This window comes from Cyprinodon tularosa, unplaced genomic scaffold (assembly GCF_016077235.1).
Source record: "Cyprinodon tularosa strain WSP-4 unplaced genomic scaffold, ASM1607723v1 ctg401, whole genome shotgun sequence".
NCBI lineage: Eukaryota > Metazoa > Chordata > Actinopteri > Cyprinodontiformes > Cyprinodontidae > Cyprinodon > Cyprinodon tularosa.
In genome coordinates, this window is record NW_024039121.1 from 175767 (window position 1) to 191680 (window position 15914).

The 15914-nt window shown below is 40.0% G+C and overlaps 1 protein-coding gene across 3 annotated transcripts in view; it reads right to left on the bottom strand.

Moving 5' to 3' along the window:
• sorl1 (sortilin-related receptor, L(DLR class) A repeats containing) overlaps nucleotides 1-15914 on the bottom strand; it is a 168941-nt gene that overhangs the window by 81085 nt on the left and 71942 nt on the right. For all 3 annotated transcript variants that reach the window (XM_038298187.1, XM_038298186.1, XM_038298188.1), the window contains exons 9-10: nucleotides 13828-14020; nucleotides 5431-5548 (exon numbers count right to left, since the gene is read on the bottom strand). In XM_038298187.1, the coding sequence (XP_038154115.1) occupies nucleotides 5431-5548; nucleotides 13828-14020 (311 nt within the window). The remainder of the gene's footprint in view (nucleotides 1-5430; nucleotides 5549-13827; nucleotides 14021-15914) is intronic.

Below are 15914 nucleotides of genomic sequence, written 5' to 3' on the forward strand. Positions count from 1 at the left end.
AAAACGTTTCTCTTCCCAAAACATTATGTGTTCAAAAGAGCGATATTTTTGCATCCCAAAAACGTTGTAGTGGAAAAAGTCACACGTCGTTATCAATTGGTCCTATTTTCTCTCTGTTCGTATCAGTGCGCGCCGTCATTCAGACAGCTAGGGCCTACTAACCTGACAACAGCCAGATGCTGTGACTGTTACTCACACTGACGTTTCTCTTTTTTTAAAATCTGAGTAAGTCCTACTGCTGTTTCAGCCTTTTAGTTGGTGGTGGCATTGTACTGAAATGAGATATATAAAAAAATAACATTTCGGCTAGCGTGGCAAACATCTAGAGAAAGTTAGCAGTTAAATATTGGATGAGTGATCAGCCCAAGACTACGGAAGAGGATTAGGGCCACTGAAAAAAGTTAAGTGATTTTTAAATTTTATTTCAGTTTAATACAGGAAAAAAGTCAGAATTCTGACTTTTTTCTCAGAATTCTGACTTTTTTTCACAGAATTCTGACTTTAATCTCATAATTCTGACTTCTTTCTCAGAATTCTGACTTTAATCTCAGAATTTTGGATCTTAATGTAGATGGGCACCACGAAGGTAGAGATGTGGAGCATTCAGCTTCACTGATAAAGATGTGAGTTGTTTGAGATGGCCAGTGACATACTGTATTGGTGAAAAATTACAGAATTAGGCAACTTTTGATGTGCCCGAGGGGTCCCCCTTATAAATGGAGGAGCAGAAGGTCATTAAAACAAGAGAGCTAGTCTCTAAAACAGACATGGCTATGGCTTGATGCTAACATGTTTGTTGTTAAACATACTTTTGTTATATTACATTTGTGTTGTGTTTTCCAAATAGTGTAGAAAATGGATGGTGGGTTTATAATGTTTACCTTTTATGAGCAGGACAGGAAGCAGAGAAGTGCTTTTATTTTTTATTTATTAATTTTTTACCAGATTTGTTGATTAATTTCAAAATTATGTATTCCTTCCAAATTTCCAAATCTGAAGAATTTTTTAAACCAATATCTACATTATTTAACATTTAGTTTGTTTTAGCAGTACTTCCTGTTATCTTTACTCTAAACATATATTCTGGTTATTTTTTTAGTTAGACCTTCTTGTTTTTATATATCTGTATAGTACCCCCCCCCCCCCCCCCCCCCAAAAAAAAAAAAAAAAAAAAAAAAAAAAAAACTGTAAATTGATTAGAAATATTAATCATCTGTCAGATTTCTGAGAAAAAAGTCAGAATTCTGAGATTAAAGTCAGAATTCTGAGAAAAGTCAGAATTCTTACTTTTTTACCCATGTTAAACTAAAAAAAAATTTAAAAATCAGTTAACTTTTTTTTTCCAGTGGCCCTAATCCTCTTTCGTACAAGACTAAGATGACTAAACCAAAAAGATTCAGTTTCTATATATGAAAGTGAACTGACAACAAAGCACATAGGCAGCATCCCGACAGACCATTTTACCTCTTTCACAAGTTTCTGACTTCTGTATCGCTGTTTCCCTCCCTTCTCGGAGTGCTCAAACACTCTCACTCAGCAGTTCAGAGAGGGGAGGGGGAGTACAGTGACGTAACGCTATGCTGCGCCTTCAAAATAAAAGCACGCTAGTTAAAAAATGTCAAAATCGAATATTTTGCGGTACAATTTTTTGAGGGGGACATATCCACCTGGCTTTTATATCGGGGGGGACATGTCCCCCCCGTCCCCCCCGCTTCCTACGCCACTGGAGGGAGACATGCATCTGGCTGTTGTTGAGCTCGCTGTCTGAATGACGGCGCGCACTGATACGAACAGAGAGAAAATAGGACCAATTGATAACGACGTGTGACTTTTTCCACTACAATGTTTTTGGGATGCAAAAATATCGCTCTTTTGAACACATAATGTTTTGGGAAGAGAAACGTTTTATTTCGCTGGGTCTAGCAAACCTGCCGGACTACTTTCGGCTTGACCAAAACTGGACGAGAACTCTGCTCACAGGACGCTGCCAGGGGTAAGTCAGTGTGATTGCATGACACTGGTGATGGGGATGCCATACAGATTCATGTCAAAAATCCCGAACTATCCCTTTAATGGCGTGTCGGATGAATGCGACCTGGTCGTTCAGACACAGGTCGCATGTGAAAAGATCAGATACGTATCGGATTCAGGACCACATAGCTTAGTGGCCTGGGTCGGATTGGAAAAATTCTGTTCTATGTTGTTCAGACTGTAATGAAAAAATTCAGATACAGGTGCTGGTCATAAAATTAGAATATCATGAAAAAGTAGATTGATTTCAGTAATTCCATTTAAAAAGTGAAACTTGTATATTATATTCATACATTACATACAAACTCATATATTTCAGATGTTTATTTTGTTTAATTTTGATGATTACAAATGACAACAAATGAAAATCTCAAATTCATCATATCAGAAAATTAGAATATTGTGAAAAGGTTCAAAATTGATGGCCCCTGATGCCACACTCTAATCAGCTAATTAACTCAAACCACCTGCAAAAGCCTTTAAATGGTCTTTCAGTCTAGTTCTATAGGCTACACAATCATGGGGAAGACTGCTGACTTGACAGTTGTCCAAAAGACGACCATCGACACCTTGCACAAGGAGGGCAAGACACAAAAGGTCATCGCTAAAGAGGCTGGCTGTTCACAGAGCTCAGTGTCCAAGCACATTAATAGAGAGGCGAAGGGAAGGAAAAGATGTGGTCGAAAAAAGTGTACAAGCAAGAGAGATAACCGCACCCTGGAGAGGATTGTGAAACAAAACCCCTTCAAAAATGTGGGGGAGATTCACAAAGAGTGGACTGCAGCTGGAGTGAGTGCTTCAAGAACCACCACACACAGACGTATGAAAGACATGGGTTTCTGCTGTCGCATTCCTTGTGTCAAGCCACTCTTGAACCACAGACAGCGTCAGAAGCGTCTAAAGAGAAACAGGACTGGACTGCTGGTGAGTGGTCCAAAGTCATGTTCTCTGATGAAAGTAAATTTTGCATTTCCTTTGGAAATCAAGGTCCCAGAGTCTGGAGGAAAAGAAGAGAGGCACTTCATCCACGTTGCTTGAAGTCCAGTGTAAAGTTTCCACAGTCAGTGATGGTTTGGGGTGCCATGTCATCTGCTGGTGTTGGTCCATTGTGTTTTCTGAGGTCCAGGGTCAACGCAGCCACATACCAGGAAGTTTTAGAGCACTTCATGCTTCCTGCAGCTGACCAACTTTTTGGAGATGCAGATTTCATTTTCCAACAGGACTTGGCACCTGCACACAGTGCCAAAGCTACCAGTACCTGGTTGAAGGACCATGGTATCCCTGTTCTTAATTGGCCAGCAAACTCTCCTGACCTTAACCCCATAGAAAATCTATGGGGTATTGTGAAGAAGAAGATGCAATACACCAGACCCAACAATTCAGAAGAGCTAAAAGCCACTATTAGAGCAACCTGGGCTATCATAACACCTGAGCAGTGCCACAGACTGATCGACTCCATGCCACGCCGCATTGCTGCAGTAATACAGGCCAAAGGAGGCCCAACTAAATACTGAGTGCTGTACATGCTCATACTTTTCATGTTCATACTTTTCAGTTGGCCAACATTTCTATAAATCCTTTGTTTTTATTGGTCTTCAGTAATATTCTAATTTTCTGATATGATGAATTTGAGATTTTCATTTGTTGTCATTTGTAATCATCAAAATTAAACAAAATAAACATCTGAAATATATGAGTTTGTATGTAATGTATGAATATAATATACAAGTTTCACTTTTTAAATGGAATTACTGAAATCAATCTACTTTTTCATGATATTCTAATTTTATGACCAGCACCTGTAGTGTCGCATATGGCAGAAATATCGGATTTGGGTCACTAATGGTTCAACAAGCACCGCATCCATGTGTACTTCAAACCCGGCAACACCCTGGGACAAAAACTGGTTCACCCCAAAGACAAGACGCCCAGAAACAAGACCGACAGCGTGGTATACGCCGTTCAGTTTAGTGAAGAGTGCAGAGACCTGTACATTGGAGAGACCAAGCAACCGACTCCTCAGAACAGGACTCAGCTGTTCAACTACTGAGGGCTAAAGGACACTCATTTGAGGACAATGTCCACATTCTGACCAAAGAAGACGGATGTTTTGAGAGATGGGTTAAGGAAGCCATCTTTGTTAACCTGGAAAAACCATCTCTCAACAGAGGAGGTGGTCTAAGACATAACCATTCACCTATTTAAGGGCTGGTTATCCTCCTGCAGCAGTGTGTCACAGTTAGCTTGTCGCAGGTATGATGCAGATATTCTTGATTTATGCCCAATTTTGAAGCGTGGTCTGCACTATGTTATTCCACCCCACAATACAAAAGGGACAACCACGAACTAGCTAGGATTGTGGGTGTCCCTGTATCGGTTTGACGAGCTTGTTCGCCGTCTAAAACCCCTCATCCAACGGCGGAAGACACACAGTTCACCCGTGAGTGTTCCCCTAAGACCGGTCGTGGCGCTGCGTGTTTTGGCTTCGGGTGCAAACCAACAGACTGTCGCACAGAGCTACAAACTAGCGTCCTGTACGGTGTCTGGGATAGTGTCCGAGGTGTTATGGACGGCACTACAGCCACAGTTTCTGCCATTAGGTACCAAACAGGAAATACGCATAGAGTAGAGCGGTTGAGAATTGACCAATCAGAGGCCTCCTGTCTGCGCTCACCTACAATTTTTGGGAGGAGCACCAGAGTGTCTGCGGAGGGGGACAATAACCAGAAGATTTACCTGCCCTCACCTGACTCACTTCGAAGAGGCATGTGATCGAAATCACTCTGAAAGGGGAATTTACGACCAATCAGAACGCCCTAACGAATATTAACCGCCCAGGTGACCTGCATGGCCAATCCAGTAGGAGGGATCAGAGCCACCATTTGTTCCCCCTCATTCCTTGTTCCACCTCCAGTATATTAATCTCATTGCTCCCCACAACTAGTTGGAACTGAAGAAGCCTCCTGGATGAGGAGAAACATCTTCTAGAAAACTTCACCTCCCTCTGCCTAAACTGAACTTTTCAATATTGAAGACTTTGGTTAAATATTTAATATTATGAGTTTAGAACCGCCTTGACAGACAGAATAGCAGGATTTTAAAGATGCAATTCAAACTGTGATAAATGGCAGTTAACTATGAAGCTTCTGCAATTAAAAAAACATAGTTTGACAGCCCTGAGGTTTATATATTTACTAATAATATACGTATTATTAGTGACTCAGCTGATGTAGTGACAGCCGCAGTGACTGACGGGGTCTGGTTGGTTAAAATCTGAGCCGATCTGACGACGCTACAGCAGGAGGAGTCCAACGTCTTCTCTGGGAACTAAAAGACCAAATATGGCGGCAGGTTCTACTCCTGTAGCTCATGTGGTCTGGATTACTGCTGCTCTCCTACCTGTGGCCATGATGAGTCCAGGTGCAGAGTCCTTGGATAAAATGGGCATCCTCCTCAGCTGGATGTTGAACAGCTGGCTCCAGCGCTGGGCCAGGTGGAGAGAGCAGCCTTTGCTGAGCTGCGGGAAAAAAACAGGAATCAGACGGAAAAAAGGAAAGCTGTTTTAATAAAGCTTATAGTCATGGCTGCCATGTAGGAGTAGGGATGGGGATCGTTAATATTTATTGATATCGATACCTTTATCGATACTCCTTATCGATCCGAGCCTTTATCGATACCACTATCGATACTTTTCTGTTATTTGGTGGAAAGACGATGCAACAATATGTTTTAAACAGAACTGGTATTGCTTCTATTGCTTAACAAGTGAGCATAACAAAAACGTTTCTAGCCTTCAATAAACATGGCTAATGTAATAGGCCACTTCGAAATGACATAAAACTAACTAGAATATATTTTCACAATTGTTGGTTAATGTATTGTCTACTGTCACTTTTCATCATGTTTTTAGTGATTAGGAAAATATTTACAAATAAATAATTGTATTTTAAATTAAATGTAATTTTTAATAAATGTTGGCATCAGTAGTTTAATTAAATATAGAGCAATATACAACTGTATTACTCATGTTTCTTGCCAAAAACAAAATTTCCCGTTTTCTTTACGTTACACTTGAACGCATCATGATAACCTAATTGTCGTTTTACTGAGCCAATCTGAACACATCATCACGCAGCACGTCTGAAACTTTATTTATTTTTCAAGCTAACTAGCTTGTATGCTTCCGATTACAACACGGATTTCACAATTAATATTTTTAACTGACCGGACAAGCTACAAAGTCTGTGTGCGCGCTTACCAGTGGTACTCTGAGTGGATGATTAAGACGGACAGACTGCGGTGCGGGGGCAGCCGCAGGAGGAGGAGGAGTCTTTTCCGTTCAGCCATTCTCGAGTCACGAGCAAAGTTAAGTGCCAGACTTCACTTGTTTTACTTTTAATATCTGTTTGCTTACAATTTCATTCCAAAACATTGGTGGACATGCTGCAGTGATTGGATTGATTAGATTTAAATGCTGTGACGCGACTCGAGGGACACACAATTATGTGACAGGACCTCCGGGAGAAAAAAAAAAACGACCAGACTCGATAGTGGTATCGATAAGCCCAAACATTATTGATTTTCGGGTTTTGAAAAAAGTGGAACCGGGTCCTTGATGGAACCGGGTTTCGATCCCCATCCCTATGTAGGAGTGGTGGTACGACTGAGCTCCAACAATCCAAACTATATCAAGAAATCACTCAACATCCACCCTATTTAAACATGTTTTTGAGCTGTTCAAGACACTGCTGCCACTGGATCAAAAAACATTTTTAAATTTGGTGAAATTTCTGGACTTTTTCAGCGTAAGGAGCAACTTGTTGGTAAGCTACGGAAGAGGATTAGGGCCACTGGAAAAAAAAAATGTTTTTTATTTTATTTCAGTATAGTATGGGAAAAAAGTCAGAATTCTGACTTTAATCTCAGAATTCTGACTTTTTTCTCAGAATTCTGACTTTTTTTATTGTCAGAATTCAGTTAGAATTCTGATATTAATCTCAGAATTCTGAGAAAAAAGACAGAATTCTGAGATTAAAGTCAGAATTCTGATATTAATCTCAGAATTCTGAGAAAAAAGACAGAATTCTGAGATTAAAGTCAGAATTCTGAGAAAAAAGTCAGAATTCTGACTTTTTTCCCATGTTAAACTGAAATAAAATTTAAAAATCAGTTAACTTTGTTTTGTTTTTTTTCAGTGGCCCTAATCCTCTTCCGTAGTAAGCAGACACCATTACCAAACTTTTTATTTTTCTTTACAAACCATCTAAGGAAAACATTTGGTGAATAAATGGAAACTGACAAATTGGTACAAGATGTGGAGGACATAAATAAATCTCTGAATTTCATGTCAAATGAAATAACTACAGTATCACAGCAACAAAGCAGCCTGCTAGAGGCCTTGGATCAAATCAAACAACTGATGGCTTTAATGCACGAAATGGACAAAAAAAATTGAACGGCTGGAAAGAAGAATTGATGACTTGGAGCAGAATTCAAGGATGGATGATCTCCTGATCTCAGGGCTTGAAGTACGGGCCACAGCAGGTGACAAGAAGGAAGATCTGGATTCTTCATTGGAAGAAAGGCTGGGCGATATGGCAAAAATAAAATATCACCATTTTTTGATTATTATTGTGATCTCGATTTTATCACGATTTTTAGATACGACTAACATAACTTCAATTACATGCAAAGAAGAGAAAAATGAAATAAATTAACAAGTTTATTAAAATTAGAGAATCAAAGTGGTGCTAACAAACTTATTTTTTAAATTTCTATATTGTAAACACACAAAAGAGTATAAAAATGCAATAACTCCTGAGTAAAACTATTACAAATTAGCTACATTTTTCAAGTTACTACAGTCAAAATAAATAAAAATTCTAACTGTATCTTAGTGCAGTTTTATTACTTTAAAATCTTGACTGGTCTAATAAAGTAAAAGAAAAAAGAAAGCACAGAAACTAACTTGGGGGGCGTAACTGATTTTCAAACTAACGGACGAACGTCAAACCTTCCGATTATATTCTAGCTGTGAAGGTTTTTTTTTCTTGCTCTTAAATGTTGTCAGTGGCAGAAATACAGCAGCGCTGCAGTTCTGTGGATCCTGATAAAATGGTCTCTAAATAACGACAGATCGTCAGAGGTGGAGGTCGTAACACGGTCTTAAACCGTCACATCGCCCAGCCCTAATTGGAAGATCAGGTAATCAAGTTCATTAACAGCAAAGACATCATCACTGATAGTGAAGACATTGTTGCTTGCTATATTTTGGCTAAAAAGCCAAATGTTACCATTAGGCTCGCAAGAAGGAAACTCAAAATGGAGGTGCTGAGAAATGGAAGGGTATAGATGTTAACCTGAATGAGCACCTCACAGAAAGAAATTCTGAAATTGCAAGACAAGCAAGGATCCTAAGAAGAGAGAAGATTGATAAAGCTGGATGGAACCCCGGAACAAGCAAAGGTGATTGTTGTTAAAGATATAACAGAACTTGAACTACCGTATTTTCACGACCATAAGGTGCACCGTACTAAAAGGCGCAGTCTCAGTTATGTGTGCCATTTCTGTATTTACACACACATAAGGCGCACCGGACTATAGGGCGTGTTTTTTATATACAGGTACATGTCCTCTACTACCTTTAAATACCTCTACTGCGTATTTAAAAATACAGCGGGGGCAAAACTGAGTATGATTGTGCTTTATTCATGTATTTATTACAAACTATTAATCAAACCCATCAAAGTCATCATCCTCTGTTTCTGAATGAAACAGCTGCACTAAATCAGACATGCCAATTTCCCCTTCTTCGCTGTCAGAGTCACTTTCCGTGCCGGGCGGCTCCTCGAAAATTATGCCGGCTTTTGCGAAAGCTCGAACAACAGCGCCAGCAGACACGTTAGTCCAAGCATCTGCAATCCATCCGCAAACGGTGGCGTTCCTTTCTCTGCCTTGCAGCTATATTTGCTGTGATCAGTGGGAATAAAGTAGTTTTAATATGTTTTTAAGTGGGAAAATCCACCTGAAAACTGGATAATAAAAGCTAACATATTCTGTCGGCAGGCTAAGTTAATTTAGGCGTCAATAAACTGTTTCAGAGGAGCGATCACAGCACTCTTATATGTGTATCATCAGCGCTGTGTCTGTCTCGCTGTCAGCTCCCAGATCAGCTTCTCTGATTGGTTGATGCGGCGCTTCCAGCAGCAAAACTTCAATTTTTCCATCTCGAGCTGCAGCAGCACGTTGGCGGTGCGTCAGATGCTTAAACGCTCCCGACGCGCAGCGCCTGCTGCTCAAAACGCGCTGCGGGACCTTTTGCTGCGTCTATACGCTCGTCAACCATTGACTTTGCATGTAAACTCGCTGCTTCTGCTGCACCTGCTGCGTTCGGTTCACACCGATGTCGTGCGGTTGAATAACAGCGAGCACAGCGTTCATTTGTTTCCCCATGTTTTTCACATCAGCTGTGAGATGGGCACGCATGGAGTTACAGATTAACAGCGATGGTGATGAGTGGAAAAAAAACACCTGGTCTCCTTACATTCAGCCACTCTTTCATCATCTCCTCAATGAGGTGGTCTCAAAAGTCGCAGTTACAACACACATAGGGCGCACCGCACCATAGGGCGCACCGCACATTTTGAGGAGAAAAAAAGATGTTTATATGCGCCTTATAGTCGTGAAAATACGGTATATAAATAACACGTCATCAGGATTAACAAGGAAGACATGATGAAAACAACTCATCATATACGGATGACAAAGAAATAAGACCTGCAACAAATTTGGATGAACCAAAATCCTCAACTACTGAGAGCAACAGCAGAGACTTAATGAATGTTCTGAAAGCCGACATTACCAAATGTTTAATTAGACGGATTAACTGGATATGCAAGATGATATTGATCCACAGAATTATTTTTACACTGGACTACGTATTAATTGCAAATATTATACTGAAGATCAGTTTGAAAGCAGTGTGATAACTAAAGATAAAGTACCGGTTATCAATTTCAATTGTAGAAATTTAAATTCAAATTTCTCTAAGATTATTTACTGGTTGATACAAACTAAAAATACATTTTCTGCAATGGCAATTTCTGAGACTTGGCTTCATGAAGAACAATCTTCTATGATTTAAATGCAACGAATTTAAAATGTACTTTACAAGTAGAAACAGTCAAAAAGGCAGGGGTGTTGCGTTATATATTCAGGGCTCGATGTGAACCATCGCTCGATCTCCCGGGGCAAGTAGTTTTTATTGTTGCCATCATTACCATCTGATGGCAAAACAAAATTATTTTTCACTCAGAATTACTTTTAAATCACCGACATTTGATGAAAACGACCCAGAAGCGTTGCCGGCGCCATTTTTGTTGTTTTGTACACATTCTCGCGTGATTTTCCGCGGGAATTGGCGCGAATCAGACATTTTTTTCGACTTGGCAGGCTAAAAAACAAGGCAAAAAAATGTGAGTGGACTAACACACCCACCACCTATTTCACCCTCCACCCAGATAACCCTAGATTAAAAATGATCGGTCAGGTATTAGGAAAATTGGCATAATTGTTCGCCATGCGCACAGTGTAAATATGGCTATCATACGGCAGTCTTCTGTACAGTGATGCAGGTCATACATTAAAAAATGTTCATTAATTTTTTTCTCTCAGACATTGGAGATGTGCATTTAAATGTTATAGAGCTAAACATGTTAGATTGGTGACCTGTCATGTTATTATTATTGTCTTGTTGCTGCATTTATTTTGTCAGGGAAAACTAATCCTGAGTCAGTTAAAAGTCAGGGAATTCTGAAATGATGTCAGACTGTGGAAACCCTGAATAAAATAACTATGGATAATGATTCTCTAGAAAAGTCACATTATATTAATCTTGTATAAACAAAATAAAAGTTATTCATTTGTGACATTGACTTCTGTCTTGTGATTTATCTTAAGTTTTTAACCTGTCAAGTTTTTTTTTAGATTTTTAACATTACAATTTATATTTTTCCAAGCACACAACAGTTTAAAGCAAAATTTAGTTTGAAAAGAATGAGCAGGAAGGATTGAAAAGCATGTTAACACGGTAATGTAGGCTGGAGTTCATTATCTGACGCATGCAGATACACACCAGGAACCTGGAAACTGAAAAAATACTGAATTACAAAAAACATTAAAAAACAAACATTTTTCATTGATATATATACAAAAATGAATATTAGGAACTATATTTATCAAACATTATACTGGGCAAGTAAAAATTGTTTCTGGGCAAATGAAATGTGAAAGCCACTTGCCCGAAGGGCAAGTGCTGAAAATCCTTAACGTCAACCCCTGATATTAAACAAAAACTTACAGGTAAATTGGTGAATAACGTGTCATTTTCTATTGATATAAGTATAGAGTGTTTCTGTGGAAACTGAGATGGAAAAGTCTAAGAACGTAATAATCAGCTTAATTTACAGAAAACCAGGATCCTGTGTTGAAAAGTTCAGGGAAAAAATAACTGGCATAAATTAATGGCATAAACAACAACAACAAAAAATGGCTTTGTAAGCAGAGATTTTAACATTGATTTGTTGAATCCTCAGATGCAAAATGCTAAAACAGATTTCATTAATTCCACGTTAAGTTTAGGATCGTTTCCATCAATCACTCCACCAACTCGAAAAACAACAAATAGTGCAACATTGATTGATATATTTTCACTAATGTTGTAACATAACCACTATTATTTTTTTTCTTTTTCTATAAAGTACATTAAAGTGTACCGATAACAAACTGTCTCGTAGAACAGTTAGTTCATTGGTATTATTATTTCAAATCTCCACTGGATAAAAAATGATGATGGGAATTAATATACTGGGTTATTTTGGTGAGGAGAAATTTCTCAATAAAAAGGGGCGTGTGCGTCGGCGTGCGTCGGATGCTTAGGATCCTTAGGATCCAGATCAAAGTTATCTAAAAAATTGGTAGCATTATATATTTAATGTTAATGTTCACATCTCAAGTTTAAACTGTCTGATTTACAAGTTTGCACTTTGTGTTTAATGTGACAGGAAAAAATTAAATACATGAGAATTTTGAAACACAGTTGAACCACTTTCACTATTGTTAAACTATTCATACTGTTCTAAAAACTAATTAGTTGCCAGTACATGTTCAGGGTCTGTTTTTGATCAGGGTCAGTTCTTATGATCTCAGAGGGAAGAAAATGTTCAGAAAACCAAAAGCAAGAACTAACGTAAAACAACATTGTTTTCTTTTGTTTGGGTTGAAAGTAAAAGATTTTATATAAACAAGCTTTAAAAAGATATTTAAGAATAATACGATAAAAAAATTATGAAACGTGAATGCAATTTAGAGCAGTAAGATATTTGGTGCGTTACCTTTTTTTTGTCTCCTTTCTTTTTCCTAAAAAATTATTGCAGAATAATAATTTTTCCTAAAATAATAATAATAATACATTTATTTAAAGTTAAAATCTCAAAGTGCTACAGGTAAAATCATCAAAGAAGAATAAAATCAAAATGTAAAACTATATAGAAAATAAAATCAATAGCATACTTGTAAAATGTTAAAAAAGAATATAAATTTTTTTAATCTTTTTAAAAAGTCTGTATAGTCTGTGGTTCCCTCAGATGATCACGGAGGGCAAAAAAAATGTTGGTATGTATTATAAACGGTCGCCATCTTTTTATCTTTATTTTCTTATATCTTTGTAAACTGATGTAAATTGGCTTTGGAGGGCGGGCATTATAAGATTCTTGCTTCTGTCAATACACCCTTTTTCAGACTGTTTTATTTTATGTTACATGGCTCAGGTTATCCTGAGCTATCTCTATAGTTCTGCTGCTATAGGCTTAGACTGCTGGAGGACATAGGGACCCCTTTTTCATCATTCTGCTTCATTCTATCTCTATTCTCCCACTCTGCAGAATCTGTTAGTTCAATCTCTAACGTTCTGCTCTCTCTGCTTTTTCTCATAGTAGCTTCATCTGGTCTGTTCCTGTTTGGCTGTGACTCCATCCTGGAGAGAAATATCAGCTGTGCTGCTGCCATCAACACCTTTGTTTCTAGATGTTGGAGCTTGGCCTGTTTTCCAGTGTAGTCCTGTTTCTCTGACTGTGACTAACTGGATGTGCTCTCTTCATCCTCTGACATGGGAGCTGGCTCGGAGCTCGTCTGCCTGGCTGTGTGTTTCCTGGACGGGGCCGCCTGTGGAGCTGGTTGACAGTTGCCTTTTGTATCTATGCTTCTTTTTCTATGTCTGCTTCTGTCTCCTTGAACCCCAGTGGGCCTCAGCAGATGGCCGCTCACACTGAGCCTGGTTCTGCTGGAGGTTTCTTCCTGTTCAAAGTGAGTTTTTCCTCTCCACTGTCGCTACAAGCATGCTTAGTGTGAGGGATTGCTGAAGAGTCAATGAGTCGATGCAATCAGCTGGTTTTCCTTAGATAGAAAACTTTGAATCAATCTGACTGGATGATCTGGTGAACTGGAAAGTGACCTGAGATGACATGATGTGAATTGGAGCTATAGAAATAAACTGAATTGAATTGATTGACATCTTAAAAGTGTCTGCAGAGAAAGGAGCCTTTGATCCACGGAGACGAGGAAAGTTATCATAAAAACACCAACCAATGCGTGAAAGGCTATTAGAACTCCCAGGATGCACTACTTCCTTTTGCAGCCTTGTTATTGCTGTGACCTAGAGATGATCTTTTTCTTATTCCGGGGATCAAAAACTTCCCCTTTAAAACCTTGGCGAGGATCAGCCGTCGGCGTCGGTCATACCTGGCAGTCCACGGTCCCTCCCAGGCTGTCAGCGGCCGGCGCCTGCAGCAGCTCCCATGTCCCCCCCTTGTCAAACGTGATGACGGAGCGCATGTTGTCCTCGCTGACCGACCCGTTGATGAGCGTGGCGATGAAGATTCCTCGGAGCCCCTCCACCCGATGCAGGTCTGCAAAAGGCTCGTTGGCGAAGTACCTGGAACAGCCAATCAGAGTCTGTCAGGAAGTGAGCGGGTCGCATGGAGCAGGTCAGTGATCATTTAAACAACAAGCCGATGATGTCATCATGAGAAAAAAAAACATGGATGGAGGAGAGCAGGAAGTTTCTGAGGAAGAACATGGTGGTTTGTTGTTCTCCACCGTTACCAAGCGTCTCACAGCAGAGTCCAAGAGGTTACCATGGGAACAAGCAAACAGGTCACGCCTGTAGGCTATTAGCGCCTCAACGGATTCAGTAATTTTGTTGTAATCTGTGTTACAGCGGCTAAAGTCCTCTAACCTGCTTTTCATTACCAACACGTTGGCGTGTTCCAGATTAGACCGCCATGTTTCCAGCGTTTGTTTCCTCCATCCTGCAAAGATGCGATCAAACCCAGGAGGAAAGATTTCATCAAGAACTCTTTAAAAATTCTGATGTATTTTACATAAAAACTGCTTTCTGGATGCTTTGGTAGTAGCTACCTGAGAGGAAAGCACGGCCATAGAAAGTATTTAAACCCCTAAAGCTTCTCCAAACTGTCTTTATTAGGATCTTTGTGTGAAAACTAAGGAGTAAAGCTGGATGGTTAAGTAAAAGGAAAAATTTATGGTTGATATTTAGAAGAAATCCCTAGAAATATAAAACTAATATGGCTGCCGTCGTTATTCAGACGCCAGTGCAGCTGATTTTCATCTGACCTGTGAGTTCAGTAAAGTCTCAGAGCAGCCGTTCTGTTTCTGCATGATAAAGACAGAGGAAGACCACAGACAGATCAGAGAGGAAGATGAGGAGAGATTTAAAGCAAGATCCATCCATCATCCATCCATCCATCATCCATCCATCCATCCTCCATCCATCCATCCATCCATCATCCATCCATCCATCATCCATCCATCCATCCTCCATCCATCCATCCTCCATCCATCCATCCATCCATCCATCCATCCATCCATCCATCCATCCATCCATCCATCCATCCATCCGTCCATCCATCTTCTTCCTCTTATCTAAATAAGACAATCCACATGTATCGGTCACATCATTAGATCAAACGCCGTGTGTCCCAGGGCCCTGGTGCCATTACAGGAAGGAACAATGTCAGAAAAGGCCTTCTGCTGAAAATTGGAGCGAGCGTGGAGCGATTTCGCCGAAGCAGCAGGAAAAGTGAGCACAGTGTGGATTTTGAGCGGTGCGTCCTGGCAGAACTTTGAGCGGCGTAGCGAATGAGCGAACATCCTCCTGAGCAGGGAGCAGGAATTGCGCGGCACTCCGCTCCGTTCACATGCTCTGGCCTCCTCCCGGGGGGACGTACCCAGAACACCTCACCAGGGAGGCGTCCAGGAGGCATCCTAACCAGATCCCTGAGCCACCTCCACTGGCTCCTCTCGACTTAAGACCATGGAGGACTTTGTGATTTCAGCCAAGCATTGCAGGAGAGCAGTGGAAATAAACACATGCATGAACCAAACTTTTTAACAGATAAAAGCTTTCCATGAGTTGGCGGCTGGATTATTCAGCAGCTTTAAACAACAGAATGCCCATTTTTTTAAGCCAAACAAGCCGTAAAGTCAATGAGAGGTCAGAGTACGTCTGTCAGAGAGGAGCTACCAGCTTCCCCTACTGACATAAAGATTTAATTGATGGGAGACGCCATGCTACTGGAAGACATAGAGTTCAAAGAGTCCAGGTACGAGGATTGATCCCTGAGGGACGCCGTAGAGTGAAACAGAACCACCTGCCCACCAGATGTGGCTTAAATATTCATGCAGTCCCACCCATAGACAATATATATGAAGACGCCTCATTGGATGAGGCACTGAAATTTAAATGTTGTATGTTTGTACTTACTGTTTCAGTGTTAAAATATATTCAAAACACATTTTTGACTTAA